Source organism: Thamnophis elegans, chromosome Z, assembly GCF_009769535.1.
Source record: "Thamnophis elegans isolate rThaEle1 chromosome Z, rThaEle1.pri, whole genome shotgun sequence".
In the NCBI taxonomy this organism is placed as follows: domain Eukaryota; kingdom Metazoa; phylum Chordata; class Lepidosauria; order Squamata; family Colubridae; genus Thamnophis; species Thamnophis elegans.
Window position 1 is genome coordinate 70,629,318 of NC_045558.1, and position 18,274 is coordinate 70,647,591.

Here is an 18,274-nt window from a genome sequence, read left to right on the forward strand (position 1 = left end):
TCACCAAAGATTAGCCACATATAATAATAATAATAATAATAATAATAATAATAATAATAATAATAATAATAATAACTCCGCCGTTGCCGGTCCCAAGCCCGGATGAGAAAGGAGGAAGGTTGGGATCAGGTTGGCATCTGGTCCCGTAAAAAAAAAAACCCCGCCAACCCATACAATATGGTGAAAAAAACGAATAAGAATTCCATACCGCATCGGTCGTCGCGCGGGTTAACAAGGGCCGCGGCGGATGTTGGGGTCCCTGGACATCCGTCGACAAGTGGGCTACAAGTGGACCAGCCAACAAAACGACAAAAATATAGTGCAGATGAAAACCGTGCCATAATGGCCTGTTACTACAACTCAGAGCCAGAAAAAAGAGGATATTTAAAGCGAATGTATGAATTATGGAAACAACAATATCCAGATTCAAATGTTAGTGAACAACGACTAGCAGATCAAAGGCGATTTATTATACGGAATAAAGTGTTTAGTGAAGTTGAACATGAGGAAATTCAGGCAAATTGCAAAACCCAAAAAACAATATCACAAGCGGAAATAACTGATATTCAAGACACAACTAAAGACACTATAGTAGAACTCCCAGAAGAAGCTCTCGGGGAGGAAATAACATCACCACCACTAGAACCAGTTATCATTGAACCAACTGATGAACTAACTCAAAAACAAAAAGAATTGAAGGATAAGATCATGGAGCATTTTCTGCTTAATGAGGAAAGGCAACGTTTACCATCACTAAAAACTGTGCCTAAGAAAATGTTGGCCCCTATCATGAAAATGGTTAATGCAGTGTTTTCAACAATTGAACCGGGATCCATCTTGGAAACAAACCAGTTAATGTACAGCGCAGCTGTAATAGTCACTAATGAACTAGGCATTAAAATTAAAGTACCTAGTCACACAACAGAAAAAGCATCAAAGCCAAAGTGGAAAATCCGTTTAGAACAAAAAATCAAAAAATTAAGGGCAGATGCTAGTAACTTAAAGAACATGCATGAGCAACGACTTAAAAACAACAAAATCATAGATCGGCTAATCAGAAGATATAGATTGGATACAAGAAACATCAATGAAGCTGTAGAGATTGTAAAACAGCAGATAACAGTCACTTCCGGCGAGGGACTTGGCCGTTATCTAATTAAACATCCTTTACATAACTCAAACTTCAGGCAAGAAGATTGCAGTGAGCGGCTCAGCCGGTAAGAACTTTTCCTTGCAGTTTGCAGCTTTTTTTTCTGCTGCAAACGGGGGGGGGGGTTAAGCTGAGTCATCTCCGGCCAGATTTCTCTGCTGTATTAACGGCACAAGGCGAAGAACCCCCTCTTAGGACAAATTATTGAAATTTTTTTTTAAATGAAATTAATACAAGCAGAGCCCATATTTGAGAAGTTTACGGTTGTTTTTTTAGGAAAACTCAAGCTTCAGTGTTATAAAGTTTTTTTGTGTAATTATTTTCAAGATGGCGATTCTCCAGCTTTTGTATTTGCAATGATGGTATATTTTGGCAGCCTTTCACGATCTAATTAGCCTCATTCCTTTGAAGACTCTCCCTTATCTAATTAAAAGTTCTCAAAGGCTCTTTGTTGACACAGAGACATTCCAAACAGGGTTTTTCTCTGTTTTTTGTTTTGTTTTGCTGAACTGTTTTGGTGTAATGCCAGCCTTTTGAAATCCTCCGTAAAATTCTTGGCAAAAAAGGGAGAATTTTTTTCTTTTCTCTTCTCGGCATAGTGGTTTGATTAAGTGCTTGAAGCAAAGATATTATGGCATCCAAATCGAATCCTGCGAAATTACTTCCTAAATCTGCCTCTCCCATACCTGGCACAAAGTCGCAGCCCCCACCTTCTATGCCCCCTAGTGGAGATGTACTAACGAAAGAATTTTTGCTGGAAATGTTCAGAGAATCAAGGGAACAGAATTTGGAAGCTCTTAGAGAGTTCAGAGATGAAATAAGGAATGAGATAAGCAATGAGATAAAAGTCTCATATGATAAATTTGATACCAAGATTACCAAAATGAATGATGATATGATGGGAATTGTAAACGTACTGACAGAATATATTTCTGGAATGGAAGATAACTTAGAGATTCTCAATGAAGCTAAAACTAATTTGACATCTAAAACCGAAGAGGCGGAACGAAAAGTTGAAAATGCTGAAAAACAAATGATTATGATACAGTATAACCAGATGGAACTTGCATTAAGAGTTAGGGGGCTGCGCGAAGAGAGACAGGAGAATTTAAAGCAGATGTTTTCTGAGGCCTTTGATTGTCTGGTGGGAAGACCGGGATCCAATTTTGATTGGCAGATTGATAAATTTTTTCGCGTCAATTCTTGGGCAGCAAAACAAAAGCAACTCCCCCGAGACGTGGTAATATATTTTGTTACAAGAGAATCCAGAAATAAGATATTACAAGAGTCCTACAATACCAAGCTTCAAATTGGCGGACAGGATTTGATGGTTTTGAAAGAGATACCACCTCAAATGCTAAGAGCCAGAAGAGATTATGCTTTTTTGGTGGAAGAGCTCAGAAAGCGCCAGATACAGTACAGATGGGATGCCCCGTTTGGCATTATAGTTACATTTGATAAGCAAAGATATCGTCTCAACTCTGTATGGAAAGCTCGAGATTTCTATCATAAGATTCTGAAAGTGGGGCACCCTGAACCATCGGGATATGGAGAAAAACCATGAGCAGGACAAGAGAAACAGCAAACTACACAATTACCAGACAAAACGTATCATCTCCCCCTCCCGGAAGGGCAAGGGGTTAAGGAACAAAGATCTAACCATACGACCACCAGACAAACAGAAAAACAAGCCACAACGCAACAATCTCCACAATCATCGGCCATTGATCAAGGAGCTACAGCAACAAGCTCAGAAGCTGTGGGAGGAGCCAGACCAAAGGTGAGACAGGCCATGCGGGAGGCTCTAAAAAAGCTTCAGGCAACCAAAAATGACAACTAAGATTTTGACATGGAATGTTAATGGACTGAATTCTCCACAGAAGAGAAAGAAAATATTTCATTATCTTAAACAGCTTAAGAACGACATAATTTGTTTGCAGGAAACTCATATCAAAATAACTGATCAAAAATATTTGTTCAATCCCAAACTTGGTCAACATTTTGCGACCTCTGCTATGGAAAAAAAAATGGCATAGTAGTATACTTAAGGAAAGACATTAAAGCCGAGCTAATCGAAGCAGATCCCTTTGGAAGATATATCGCATTAGATTTAATCTTAGAAGGGAAAAAGACATTGCTTTTGGGAATTTATGCTCCTAATCAACAACAAGATGGATTTTATAGAAACCTCCATGCTAAATTAGTACAGTGGGACTTTAAGTCGTGCATAATATTGGGTGATTGGAATGGCGTGATTGATACCAAAAGAGATAAGAAGACATCCCGCCCGAATTCTAAATTCCAAGCTAAATTACCCAAATCCTTTTTTGACATGATGGACGACTTCGAACTGCGAGACGTTTGGTGTGAAAGGCATGCAGAAGAATATGACTTTACCTTCTTTTCCAACAGACATCAATCCTTTTCAAGGATCGATTTTATATTAATCACTAATGATTTACTTTCTAGGGTGAAGAAGACAAAGATTACGGCCAGAGTCCTTTCGGATCATAACCCAGTTTGGATGGAGCTGGGAAGGGTAGTTCAGGCAAGAAGGTCTTGGAGGCTGAATGAAAATTTATTCAGATATGAAAAGTATGTTAATGATTGTAAAAAATTGTTATCTGAATACTTTGTTTTTAACATGAATAAGGGTACACCTATGGAATATGTATGGGATGCAAGCAAAGCCTATATGAGAGGAGTATTGATAAATATAAACAAAATACATAGACATAAACAAGGGCAAAAACGTAAAGAATTGGAAGAGGAAATTAAAGGGAAAGAGCAGGAATTAATACTGAACCCAGGTGATACAAAGACTAAAGAAGCAATTTCCATATTAAAATCTCAATATGCTGATCTCTGACCAGGTAGCCACCAGTTTATTATATGCCAAACATAATACTTTCTGCAATGCAAATAAACCCGGTAGGTGGTTGGCTTACCAGATTAGGAAAAAAAAGGAAAACTCGAAATGTATCTAAATTGTGTTACAGAGGGAAGGAAGTGTTTCAACAGGAAGAGATCCAAAAGGGATTTCGAGAATTTTTTACAGAGTTGTATAAAGGGGACAAAATTAGGGACTTAGACATAAATAAATACTTAGATAAAGAGAAAATCCCCCTAGTTAGCAAAGAACATAGGCATAGGTTGAACCAACCAATAACCTCTGGTGAAATCCTGCAGGTAATCAAACAATTAAAGCTAGGGAAAGCACCAGGTACAGATGGCTTAACAGCTGTTTATTATAAAAACTTACAGTTAGAAATGGTAGAACCTCTTAGAGAATTATTTAATAAAATTCAATCGGAAGGTAAAGTGCCCCCTTCATGGAAGACAGCGTTCATATCGTTGATACCCAAAGAAGACCAAGATCTTACTCAGCCGAAAAATTATAGACCTATTTCATTATTTGTATTTGTATTTTGTATTTATTGGACATTTATAGGCCGCCCTTTTCCCTGAGGGGACTCAGGGCGGCTTACAATCAAAAAGGAAAGGGAGTGTAGGACAGTACAAAAAGAAATGTGAACAAAAGTAAATTAAACAATAAAACTCAACATTCACTCAACATTCGGGAGGGGCGAAAATAGACTTATCCCCAGGCCTGACGGGCTAGCCAGTTCTTGAGGGCTGTGCGGAAGGCCTGGACGGTGGTGAGGGTACGAATCTCCACGGGGAGATTGTTCCATAGTGTCGGAGCCGCAACAGAGAAGGCTCTCCTCCAAGTAGTCACCAGTCGGCACTGACTGGCAGATGGAATACGGAGGAGGCCAACTCTATGCGATCTGATGGGACGCAGGGAGGTAATTGGCAGAAGGCGGTCTCTCAAATAGCCAGATCCACTACCATGGAGCGCTTTATAGGTGGTGAGTAGGACCTTGAAGTGCACCCGGAGATCGACAGGTAGCCAGTGCAGCTCACGGAGGATCGGTGTTATGTGGGCGAACCGTGGTGCGCCCACGATCACTCACGCGGCCGCATTCTGGACTAGCTGAAGTCTCCGGATGCTCTTCAAGGGCAGCCCCATGTAGAGCACATTACAGTATTCCAGCCTGGAGACCACAAGGGCTCGAGTGACTGTTGTGAGGGCCTCCCGATTCAGGTAGGGCCGCAACTGGCGCACCAGGCGAACCTGGGCAAATGCCCCCCTGGTCACAGCTGAGAGATGGTGGTCAAAAGTCAGCTGTGGGTCCAGAAGGACTCCCAAGTTGCGGGCCCTTTCTGAGGGGTGTAAGTTTTGTCCCCCCAGCCTGAGTGATGGTATGTTGGTCAAATTTTTGGGAGGAAAACACAACAGCCACTCGGTCTTGTCTGGGTTGAGTATCAGCTTGTTTGCTCTCATCCAGTCTTTAACGGCTTCGAGACCCCGGTTCATCACGTCCACCGCTTCATTGAGTTGGCACGGGGCGGACAGATACAACTGTGTATCGTCCGCATATTGGTGATATTTTATCCCGTGCCTTCGGATGATCTCGCCCAGCGGTTTCATGTAAATGTTAAATAGTAGGGGGGATAGGACCGACCCCTGCGGCACCCCATAAGTTAGGGGCCTCAGGGACGATCTCTGCCCCCCCACCAACACCGACTGCGACCTGTCCGAGAGATAGGAGGAGAACCACTGCAAAACAGTGCCGCCCACCCCTATCTCCCGCAGTCGTCGCAGAAGGATACCATGGTGGATGGTATCGAAAGCCGCTGAGAGGTCCAGGAGAACTAGGATGGAAGCATGGCCTCCATCCCTAGCTCTCCAGAGATCATCGGTCAATGCGACCAAAGCGGTTTCTGTGCTGTAACCGGGTCTGAAGCCAGACTGGAAGGGGTCAAGATAGTTAGCTTCCTCCAAGGTACGCTGAAGCTGGAGAGCCACCACCTTCTCAACAACCTTCCCTACAAAGGGGAGGTTGGAGACTGGACGATAGTTATTAAGAACAGCTGGATCCAAGGACGGTTTCTTGAGGAGGGGTCTTACCACCGCTGTCTTAAGCGCAGTGGGAAAGTACCCCTCCCGAAGAGAGGCGGTAACAACCGCCTGGATCCAGCCTCGTGTCACCTCACTGCTGTTGGCAACCAGCCAGGAGGGACACGGGTCCAGTATGCAGGTGGAGGCACTCACAGCTCGCATAGCCTTGTCCACATCCCCAGAGGCAACTTCCTGAAACTCAACCCAGAGATGGTTTGCCAAGTCTTCTCCTTGTGTCTCGGCTGGATCTACTGGGGTGGAGTCCAGGTCCGCTCGAAACCGGGCAACTTTGTCCGCCAAGAACTGGACATACTCCTCAGCCTTACCCTGTAGGGAGTCCCCCGTCTCCCTCCTATTTAGGAGGGAGCGGGTTATCCTAAACAGGGCGGCTGGGCGGGACTCGGCGGACGCTACCAAGGAGGCAATATATGTTCTTTTTGCTGTTCTTAAAGTCCGAATATACTCCTTGGTGCATGCTGTTAAAAGTGCCCGTTTCGACTCGGACCTATCGGACCTCCACGAGTGCTCTAGGCGTCTCCTCCGGCGCTTTACCTCCCGGAGCTCCTCAGTGAACCAAGGAGGCCTCCGGGGGCCACTGACCCGGAGGGGCTGTAGCGGCGCAATCCGGTCTAGAGACTCCGAAGCTGCCGAGTGCCAGGCAGCGACGAGAGTCTCCGCCAAACTGTGGGCGAGGGTATCAGGAATAACCCCAAGCTCCGTCTGGAACCTAACAGGATCCATCAGTCGCTTGGGGCGGAACCAGCTGGTCGGTCCCTCCTCCCTACGGTGGGGGTTTGGCCTCCGGAAGTCTAGCCTCAGTAGGTGGTGGTCTGACCACGACAGGGGTATGATCTCATTACCCCTCAGACCAAGATCATAACTCCACTGCTCCGAGAGGAATACGAGGTCGAGCGTGTGACCCGCTGAGTGAGTTGGGCCTCGGATTACTTGAGTCAAGCCCATGGCTGTCATGGAAGCCATGAACTCCTGCGCTCCATCAGAGTGTTCACCGAGCGAAGGCAAGTTGAAGTCCCCCAGAACTATAAGTCTAGGGAACTCAACTGCTAGCTCGGCTACTGACTCGAGGAGCGAGGGGAGGGCTGCTGCAACGCAGTTGGGAGGCAGGTACGTAAGCAGCAGACCCACTTGACCCTTGAGGTCCAGCTTCACCAGCTGGGACTCACACCCGACAAGCTCCGGAGCAGGGATCCTACGAGGTACTAAAGACTCCCGGACTACAATAGCCACACCGCCACCCCTTCCCTGGGCTCTCGGCTGATGTAGCACCTGAAATCCGGCTGGGCACATCTCAACGAGGGGGACTCCTCCCTCCGTGCCCAGCCATGTTTCAGTAATACATGCCAGGTCTGCGCCCTCATCAGTTATCAAGTCCCGGATGAGGGGGGCCTTATGAACGACAGACCTGGCATTTAGCGACAGCAGCCTGAGACCAGGGTCCTGATTACTCACGCCATCTGACCTTGGAGTGGGACTCCTAGGGCCGGAAGGAGGGATCTCTATGACACAGCGAGCCCTCCTTCCCCGGTAATGGCCAGCCCTAAAGTCCCCGCCGTATCTGCCTCTCCCTGTTATGACCGCAATGCTCCGACCCTCTCCCGTGGGCGTAGTCCCCCCAACCACCCCAATGGCCCCCACTTTCCCCGGCAGGTCCTCCGAATCAGACATACTCATTCACTCACCCAAGCAGTCCCCACATAGAAGTTAAAACATATAAAATACAATGGTAACAAAATGGTAAAAGTGGGACCATTCACTCAATCACATACAATCCCATGCACTCATCATACCAATTTAAAAAATTGCGCAAGAGAGGAGAAACTTAATGTTTTTGAACTTCTCCTCTGTGGAGTCCAGCAAAAGGGGGCAAAGCCCAAGAGTTTAAAAAGTTTGAAATAGTTAGAGGGTTAGTGTCAGTTGAGAGAAGGTGCCAAGCAGGCCCCCTGCCCATGTCCTATTCGTCCCCTGCCTTCTTCTTTCTGCAAAATTAAAGTGCAGGATGGTATACAGGAAAATGGCTGGGAGTCTCAGCAAGGCCGGAGGTGGATTCAAATATCCCAGCTTATTCCAAAATGTTGGTCTTGAGGTACTTAAGGTAGATTATAAAATGTTTACTAAAATATTAGCAAATAGGTTAATGGTGGTTATCCAACAACTGATACATACTGACCAAACAGGTTTTATACAGGGCAGACAGATGAAGAGCAATGTCAGGTTAATTATTAATGCTTTAGAATACTTGGGAAAGAACACTCAAATCCCTGCCACATTCATATTTTTGGATGCTGAGAAAGCCTTTGATCGAGTCAATTGGCAATTTTTGTTGAAGATACTGCAAAAAATGCAGATAGGAGATGGCTTTTTAAGGTCAATTGGTGCAATATATCAGCAGCAAAAAGCCCAAATTAAAGTCAATGGAAGTTTAACAGATTCCTTTCAAATAGAAAAAGGTACAAGACAGGGTTGTCCTTTGTCCCCACTATTGTTTATTATAACTTTGGAAGTATTGTTGAATAAGATACGGGGCTTGGATGTTTTAAAAGGGATCAAGATCAGACAGCAAGAATACAGAGTCCGCGCCTTTGCGGATGACTTGGTTATAATATTGAAACAACCGCAGGAATCCAGTAAGGTCTTAATGAATATGATTAATCAATATGGTCAAGTCTCTGGATTTAAAATTAATTTAGGAAAAACAAAAATATTAGCAATGAATATGAATACCAAACAGAAGGAAGAATTGGGAGCGATGTTAGGATGTGAGGTTGTTAAAAAAGTCAAATATCTTGGAGTTAATATTTTAACTTCAAATGGGAAATTATACAAGCATAATTATGAACCACTCTGGCATAGTATACAAACGGAGATGAAAAGGTGGGAGAAACTGCATTTATCTTTGCTGGGAAGGATAGCGGCAGTGAAAATGAATATTTTACCAAAATTTTTATTTTTGTTTCAAATGTTACCAATACTCAAAAGAGATGTGAATCTTTTAGAATGGCAGAAGGGTATCAACAAATTTGTATGGGCAGGAAAGAAGCCGAGGGTAAAGATGAAAATAATGCAAGATGTACGTGAACGAGGAGGATTGAAATTACCAAACTTAAAATTATATTATGATGCAGTGGTCTTATCTGCAATTAGTGATTGGATCCATTTAACCAATGACAGAATATTGAATATTGAGGGACATGATTTGGTATATGGTTGGCATGCTTACTTGTTATTTAACAAAAAACTGGATAAGAATTTCAAAAATCATATTTTAAGAAATGCCTTATTGCGGGTTTGGAAAAAATATCAACATAAACTAAATGACAAATTGCCCATGTGGGCAATTCCTAGACATGCAATTGAAAATATGAATATAGAACAAAAACACGATAGAACCACTTATAGACAACTCCTTATTATAGAAAGAGGGGTGTTGCAATTAAAATCCTTAGAGGTACTTAAAAAAGAGAAGGTAGTTCAAACGTGGTTTCAGTATGGCCAATTACAGGCCAGGTGGAAAATAGACCAAAAAACAGGCTTTGTAAAAGCTGAGGATAACTTGTTTAAACAAATAAGAGATCAAAGTTTAATACACACAAAGAGGATATATAATGTATTAATACAGATGGATTCAGAAACGGAAATGGTTAAAGACTGTATGATAAAATGGGCTCAGAATATTGAGGAACCTATAATGCTGGACACATGGGAAAAAATATGGGTAAGAAATGTAAAATTTACACAAGCACAAAATCTGAGAGAAAATTTTTATAAGATGTTTTATAGATGGCACTTAGATCCCAAAAAGCTTGCTTCTATGTATTCAAATGTTCAGCCTAAATGTTGGAGATGTGGTTCTCTTGATGCTACGTATTTTCATATATGGTGGACATGTCGTAATGTTAAGGCATTTTGGATAAAAATTTGGTGGATCCTGCAAAATATCTTCAAAAAAAGGATAAAATTTACCCCCCAGCTGTTTTTACTGGGTATATGTATTGACTTTGCAGCAGTAGAGATTAATTTGGTTCTGTACTTAATAACGGCAGCAAGACTCTTGGTGGCGCAATACTGGAAGAAGAAAGACCTGCCTACAATTCAAGAATGGACTTTGAAGGTTATAAACTTAGCCGAAATGGCAAAAATTTCAGCATATCTTAAAGAACATTCAAATGAGAGATATAAACGAGATTGGAAAAAATGGATTGATTATATACAAAGCAAATGGGACTAAGAAACTCCAGATAGCTTATGCTTAAAATCAGTAATAACTTAAACTGTTAAAAATTTGGGTAACAGTAAGAAGCTGAGTTCAATGTAGAGATATTTTAGACTGTGATTGTCAAAAGGTTATACCATGTATGGGCTCTGGGAAGTCGGGGGGAGGGAAGGGAGGTGGGGATCTAGGGGGAGGGGGGGAGGGGGGAAATACAATATGTGTTAAATTCTAAAGCATGATTGCACTTGTATACTGTGGCTTTTTAATGTTAATGTCAAAACAGAACAAACTGAATATATTGGAAGGTAATAGAAGTATACCGAAGGGAGGAGCTGAGTGAAAGAAGAAGGAGGGTGGAGAGGGTGAGTGAGAGGAGGAGGAGAAGGAAGGGAGGGAATGGATTAAGAGAGGGAGTGATAGGGTTAGGGTTAGATAGAGGGGGAGGGGAAGTAGGTGTAGAGGGGTATGAGAGAAGGAAGAATGAAAGTAGGAGGGGGTTGAAAGAGGATGTATGGTGGGCTAAGGTGGTATATTGGGTTTGTATTGTAGGGGGCATTTTCTATAAAAGTGAGGGCTGTGTTTATTATCGAATGTTATATGCCTTGGTTATGCACAGTAAACATGTGATTGTATAGAATGAAATGGAAATAAAAAAGACTTGTGGGAAAAAAAACAGCAGATAACAGCAACAGCTAGAAAAATTGAAAGATATGAGGCACGAATCATCCAATATAAACAAAATCAGCTATTTCGATCAGACCAACGGTGTTTTTATCAAAGTCTTAATGTGAATGGTGACACCAAAAGTGAAAAACCAGAAAAACAGGCCACAGTTGAATTCTGGAAAGAATTGTGGGAAAATGCAAAGGACTACAACAAGGAAGCAAAGTAGATACATGACTTTGAGAAAAGCATTAGCAACAAACAAATGCAAGTATTAAAAATAACAACTGAGATGGTCAAAAATCGAGTTAAAAAGGTAAAGAATTGGACATCACCTGGAAAGGACCAATTACATGGTTTCTGGCTCAAATATCTGATCAGTTTACATGCAATATTGGCCAGGCAACTGAATGAAATTTTACAAAAGGGCCAAATTGATGAATGGTTGACAACTGGAAAAACATACTTGATTCAGAAGGATGCAACTAAAGGAACAATAACTGAAAACTACAGACCAATAACAAGCTGATTTGGACATTTTGGACCGAAAAACCAGGAAACTAATGACAATGAACTACAGTTTACATCCATGTGGTGATACTGATAGATTATACCTGCCCTGAAAATCAGGTGGCAGAGGATTATTACAAGTGAAGCAAATAGTTGAAGAAGAAAAACATGCACTGGCTGATTATTTAAAAGAAAGTCAAGAACATCTATTAATCAAAGTAAAGAACAAAAATCTATTGAAGGTCCAACAGACGAAACAAGAATACAGAAAAGATGTGATAAAATCAAGAATGGAGAGTTGGCAGAACAAAGCACTGCATGGCCAATTTCTGGAAAAAATAAAAGATAAAGTGGACAGTGAAAAAACTTGGTGATGGTTAACAGCAGGTACATTAAAAATAGAAACAGAGTCACTAATCCTGGCTGCGCAAGAAAAAGCTATCCGCACAAATGCCATTAAGGCCAAAATCGAAAAATCCTCCGATGATGCCAAATGCAGACTGTGCAAAGAAGCTGATGAAACTGTTGATCACATACTCAGCTGCTGTAAAAAAATTGTGCAGACTGATTATAAATTGCGGCACAATTCAGTAGCACAAATGATCCATTGGAATTTGTGCAAAAATTATAATACTAAAACAGCAACAAGCTGGTGGGAACATAAGCCTGAAAAAGTCACCGAAAATCAGATGGTCAAGATCTTGTGGGATTTTTGCATACAAACGGACAAAATACTGGCTCATAATACACCAGACATCACACTGGTTGAGAAAAATAAGGTTACAATCATAGACATCTCAATACCAGGTGATAGCAGGGTCGATGAGAAGGAATATGAAAAAGTCGCAAAATACCAGGACTTAAAAATTGAAATTCAACTATTATGGCACAAACCAGCAGTGGTAATTCCAGTAGTAATTGGCACACTGGGTGCTATTCCAAAAGCACTTGAATTACATTTAAAACAGTTAAAAATTGACAAAATCACCATCAGTCAACTGCAAAAAGCCGCACTGCTTGGATCTGCACGCCTATTACGAAAATACGTTACGACGTCCTAGGCCCCTGGGTGGGGCCCGACTAGTAATCAATGCCAAATCCGGCGAAACAACTGGCCGCTGTAATACAATTGTATAATAATATTTTTCAGTGTTTCAATTGGCTGCTACACAAATGCTTGTAAGTCAAGGAGTATAAAAGATAGTATTAAATTACATAACAAATATTTTAAAATACCAAAATTGCATTCATGTAGTTATCTCTCAATCATTGCAAGTTCTGCTGAGTAGCTCCAATTTTACTATACCCCTCAAAATTGGCAGAACTGGTTTGTGCAGCTAGCTGGGGAATTTCATATCATAAAGTTCCCAAATTTGAAAAACACTGCAGTGCTATTTCTCAGGATCAAATCTGGGTAATGACACAGAACTGCACAGGAAAGAGGAATGAAAAAGATCTCTCAGCAATATTATCGGAGTCTCTTGCTTGTTATAGCACAAAGATGGCCAATTAGCCAAGGAACATACCCTCACAAATAGCTTTCATCTTGCAGACACTCTACCAATAAGGCAGGCAGAATTGGGCTATTGTTAAGGATAATGCTTTCCATCTTATAGCAATAGGACTTAGACTTATGTATATGCTGCTTTACTGTCCTCGCTAAGTGGTTTACAGAGTTAGCATATTGCCCCCAACAATTTGGCTCCACATTCTCCCAAATTTGGAAAAATTGAAGGTGACATCAATCTTAAGCCAGTCACGATCAAACTCCTTCTGCCATCAACTCCTTCTGGACTTCCCATCTGGACAATTAATGGCATATGGAAGAGTTTGCAACCTGCAGAATTCCTATCAGCATGTTGAAGGACTACCCACTTCTTTCTGGCTGCAGGCACTATATCTTCAAACAGAGCTGGCTTTAGGGAACAGCCAAGCAGGCACTGGCCTAAGGTGCCAAAACTTAAAAGATTAAACAGGCCACCCCTCCTTTCGAATCATTCTAAAAATGAAAATCTTTATTATAACAGAAGGAAGTACCACTAGTAAGTGTGGGCAACGTATAACCTTGAAACTATCTTTTTGTGTGTGGGTATTTTCTTCTCTTTTTTGCAGATGTTATTTGCTCAAGAGGATAGATACTGTATCTCCTGGAAACCAAATGTGACTCTTCCATTAAGTTAATATTACAATTAGTAAGGAGATAGCAGAACTTCATTCAACAGTGTGGAATGAACTGCTGCAGAGTATTTTTCCCATGAATACCATGCCATTAGTATTCTATCCATTCTGGAATGGCAAAATCCTTAGCAGGACAATTTTTACACATTCTCTAGATAGTTTTTGGATCATGAAATCTTTGAAATTAGTTAAATTTTATTTTAAGTATTTGTACAGTCAGTTGTTCTGTTTAGATAAGAACATATTGAACTTAAGAGAGATAGTACTGGCTCTCTTAATATTACTATAGGTGGTATTTCCAATAGATAAAAATGGCTTCTGCTGGGCTAGCAAGGAAGAAGAAATAGGAAGACATAGAAGAAAAATTACTCTGGGAAAAAGGGAGAAAAATAATGGCTAGCAAGCAATGGTGAATCTATATAGGATTATATATTAACATTTTGTTCATTCCAGGAGAGCCTAGGTCAAGATTCTTGATATAATTGTGAATGCAGAGGAGTTAACAAATCCATTGAAGGAACAGTACTTGCAGTGGAACATTTCTATCCAACACAAATAAAGCATGTGTCAATTAACCAAAAGCTGCAGAGACTTCTGTTGTGGACAATAACTATTTTCTGTACTGAGAATTTGAAAAGCAATTTAGTGTTTGTGCATTTTGAATATTCTAATCTGTGAAAAAAGATTTTTGGTTGTTTATCAGCAGACTTAGCCAGAATTTCTTCAATAGCCACTAGCATGTAAAGCGGACACAGATTAGTAAACCCACAATGACAAAAGAAATAAAATCATATTCCACCTGCAGGAAAAGAAATTATATCCCTTTTATATCAGGAGGATAGGTTTGCTGCTGCTTAGACTGATACCAGAGGCAACTGGAAACTTTTAGTTCAAAATTGATTTCACCAAAGTACCCTTAAATTGTGATTATGAGTGCAAAAATATTATCTGCATTATGTTACCTGTGAAGGAGATTTAGGACGTGTAGGTGCTGGAGAACTCGGAGTTGCCAATGTATGATTTGCATTAGCTTCAGGACTAAGTGGTGGGGAAGCCTCTTCAGGTGGTGATGGAGTTTTTGCAATTCGGAGTGGACCAGAATCGCTAGGGGAATGCAAAATATGTAAAATATACTCATTCTCAAGGAACACCTGGGTACACTTACAAAAGAAAATAAAGACATTTAATTTATTTATATTAGTTATAAAATGCAATAAATCCTAGAAACCAATCTTGTATTTGCTTAGATTTTGATTTTATTGGCTCCTTGTTTTCTTGAATTCTAAAAATCCTTATTATCTACGACAACTGATACAACAACTGTTTGTACAACATTCCTACATTATACAGTAAATAAGTAAGTAAAATCTTTATTACGGTCAAAGACCAGAAATATACATTAGTTTTTACACTATATTAAAAAATACTAACATTAAAATATAATTAAAAAGTATTGACATTAAAAGTGGATAATAACATAATGGTCCAAAGATTGTTAGAGGTATGTCCAGATAATTGGTACAAGATGGTACTATACTTCTGTAGCCAATTTTTTTCTTATGTACATTGCAGCAGCACAGAACTTTGCCACTGCATACGTGGTAACCGGGTTAGTGTCCTGGAGGAGAAAGCCTAGATAAAAATTGTCTGCCCTCCCTGGCAATCTCTCTAATAAGGGGAGAATATGTGCAGACCTACAAGCTCTGTATAGCTCGCAGTGTAATAGAACATGTGAATTATCTTCCACTTCTCCTTTACCACATATACAAACCCATTCTGCTAAATCTGGCTCTGAAGAAAGCTATTCTTTGTTTTGAGGAGATCAGGTCATTTAGATATCTTGCCGATTCCCACACACCCTGTTTAATTCTGTCCCTACTGTGGAGAGGCAACCTATTTAGTTCTTCTTGGAACTCCATGTCCCTCATTCTATTAATTACTACTTGCTTTGCTTGCTCAAAGCCTGGGGACATTAAGAATAATGGTGAGATCCCATAAGAGCCCAGCTTGTGATCAATTGCCTGTTTCCAGGGGGATGGGAAATTGTCAGACAACACTAGTGGGGACAGCCCCTCTGGAAAGAAATGCATTTTAAGGCAATAAATGATCATCATCTTCCAGGCTCTTACCTGAATTTGAGGCATGCCTGTCTCAATTCTTAATTGGGCATTTGGAGTTCCATTGGGTGCAGCTAAGATGGCTCGTAGGAATTTAGTTTGTATGGTTTCTAACAAGTCTCTCTTTGCAAGGATTCCTGTTTGTGCCCCGTAAAGAATTTGTGCCAATGTTTTGGCCTCAAAAAGTTTTAAGGCAGCAGGTACTAACTGACCTCCACCTGTATAAAAGAAATGTTTGATTGCATTTGAGGACCTAATGGCTACTTGCAATGTGTGATCCAGGTGTGCCTTCCATGTCCCTAGCGAGTGGAAAACCACACCAAGGTATCTAAATGTTCTAACCTATTCCAAACTATATCCTTCTAATTTCCATGAATATTGGCTTGGTCTTTTAGCAAAAACTAAAATTTTTGATTTATCGAAGTTAAGGACCAGCTTGTTTTGCCTGCAATAGCCAAGTGTTGCCCTAATTGCTCTCTTCAGTCCTATGGGGGTTTGTGAAATGATAGCAGGGTCATCAACATATAAGAGAATTGGCATTTTGCGTTGTGCTAGGTTAGGAGGATGGAAATCAGGGTTCTGTAAAAGATCAATCAGGGGATTAATATAGAAGTTGAAGAGGGAGGGGGACAGGATGCCACCCTGCCGTACCCCTTTTTGTACCCTTACTGAGCCAGTTAAACTGCCTTGGGGGTTGCACCTCATTTTCAGGGTAGAATTGGCATACAATTTTTGTATGAGGAAGAGGAGGCGTTTATCAATAGTCGTGCATTTTAACTTCTCCCAGAGGGTGATCCTGGATATTGAATCAAAGGCCTGTTTAAAATCCAGGAAGGCCACAAAAAGAGAGAATTTTTTTATATGTGTATTTTTGTACTAAATGGTGGAGTACCAAGATATGATCCACCGTAGATCTTCCTTCTCTAAAACCGGCTTGTTCGTCTTTTATTATCCCCCCTGAAATTAGCCAATCTTGAAGTTTATAATTTAGGTGTTTGGCATACAGTTTACTAATAACGCTTAGAAGACTAATGGGTCTGTAGTTGCCAGGGTCATTTCTATCCCCTTTTTTATAAATTGGTATGATAATTGCTACTCCCCAATCTCTAGGCATATGACCTGTTTTGTCTATAAATGTAAACAGTGATGCTAAAAGTGGAGCCCACCAACTGGCATTCTTTTTAATAATTTCTGGCAGGACATTATCATCTCCGGGTGCCTTATTAGCCTTTAGGGCTCCGATCAACCGGGATATCTCTTCTGGTGTAACAGGGGGCCAGTAACCAGTTTGGTCCAAACTAGCTTGGCTCTCCTTGGTTACATAGTCAGGATCTGTATAAAGCTCCCTATAATACTCTCTACAGGCATGAATTGGAACCTGATTTGTTGGGGGTAGGGGAGGTTTTCCCAGTCCCCTGGTGATGTACCAAAAAAGGAATGTATTTTTTTGTCCTGACTGCCATAATTAGTCTATGCCAAGACTCCTTCAGAGCCGCACTTTTCTTTTCTCTTAGAAGGTTCTTATATTGTGCTTTCAGCTGCTTTAAGTAGTAAGTGTGTTCCTCAAAGGGGGCACTTTTACTTTTCTTGTATTCCTCATTATATATCTTTTTTAGTTGAATGCAATCTCTATCGAACCATTTTTTGTTTTTTGAAACTAGCATTTTGCGGTGAGCTAGTGATCTGTTACTGAGAACAGAATTCAAATTTAAAATTAAGGATTCAAACCCCTCTAGGTAAGATCCCCCACAGTTATTTCTTAGTAGACATGTACATAACTCTATGGTTTCAGGGGCTAACATCCATTTGGTAACTTCCTTAGCGTTTTTCTCATTCCATTTAATTTTTGCCTGGGTATTTTGAGTCTCTAACCTGGGTAGGTAGGCTGTGCCTGCCCTTAGAGAATTCTGGTGCAATGTGAGAGTAAGGAGTATTGTATTATGATCACTTTCCAATTGCGAGTCTACTTCCAACTTCTACATTATACAAAATGAAGTGGATGTGAGCCCTTAGTATAGTCCTAGCTTAATTTTATGAACATCTATAAAGATATACATACTTTCTTATTTTTCATGCACTGACATGTGAAGAATCAACATTCAGATTTCATTGCCTCACTAGGTGAATCAGTTGACACTGAGTTTGTCGATCAGAAAGTCGGCAGTTCAGCGGTTCGAATCCCTAATACAGGTCTCCTACGTGAGCAGGAGGTTGGACTAGATGATCTCCAAGGTCGCTTCCAACTTTGTTACTGATCTCTGAGCATAATATTTGATTATATGGCATTGCTAACTTTCATTTCTGAATATCAATGCTCATCAGATTTTATTAGAAAATATCATTTCTCTATATCTCTCTGTATTACCATTTATATTTCATGTCCTACTTTTAATATACATTTCATTATAAAGTACATATTATGGCCCTTGGCTTTTAAGCTATAACAAGAAATACATTTG

The 18,274-nt window shown here is 40.8% G+C and overlaps 1 protein-coding gene across 1 annotated transcript in view; it reads right to left on the reverse strand.

Moving 5' to 3' along the window:
- The window catches only part of AMPH (amphiphysin), a 214,538-nt gene that overhangs the window by 37,063 nt on the left and 159,201 nt on the right, over window positions 1–18,274 (reverse strand). Inside the window, exon 10 of the mRNA XM_032235874.1 lies at window positions 14,661–14,802. Coding sequence (XP_032091765.1) covers window positions 14,661–14,802 — 142 coding nt within the window. The remainder of the gene's footprint in view (window positions 1–14,660; window positions 14,803–18,274) is intronic.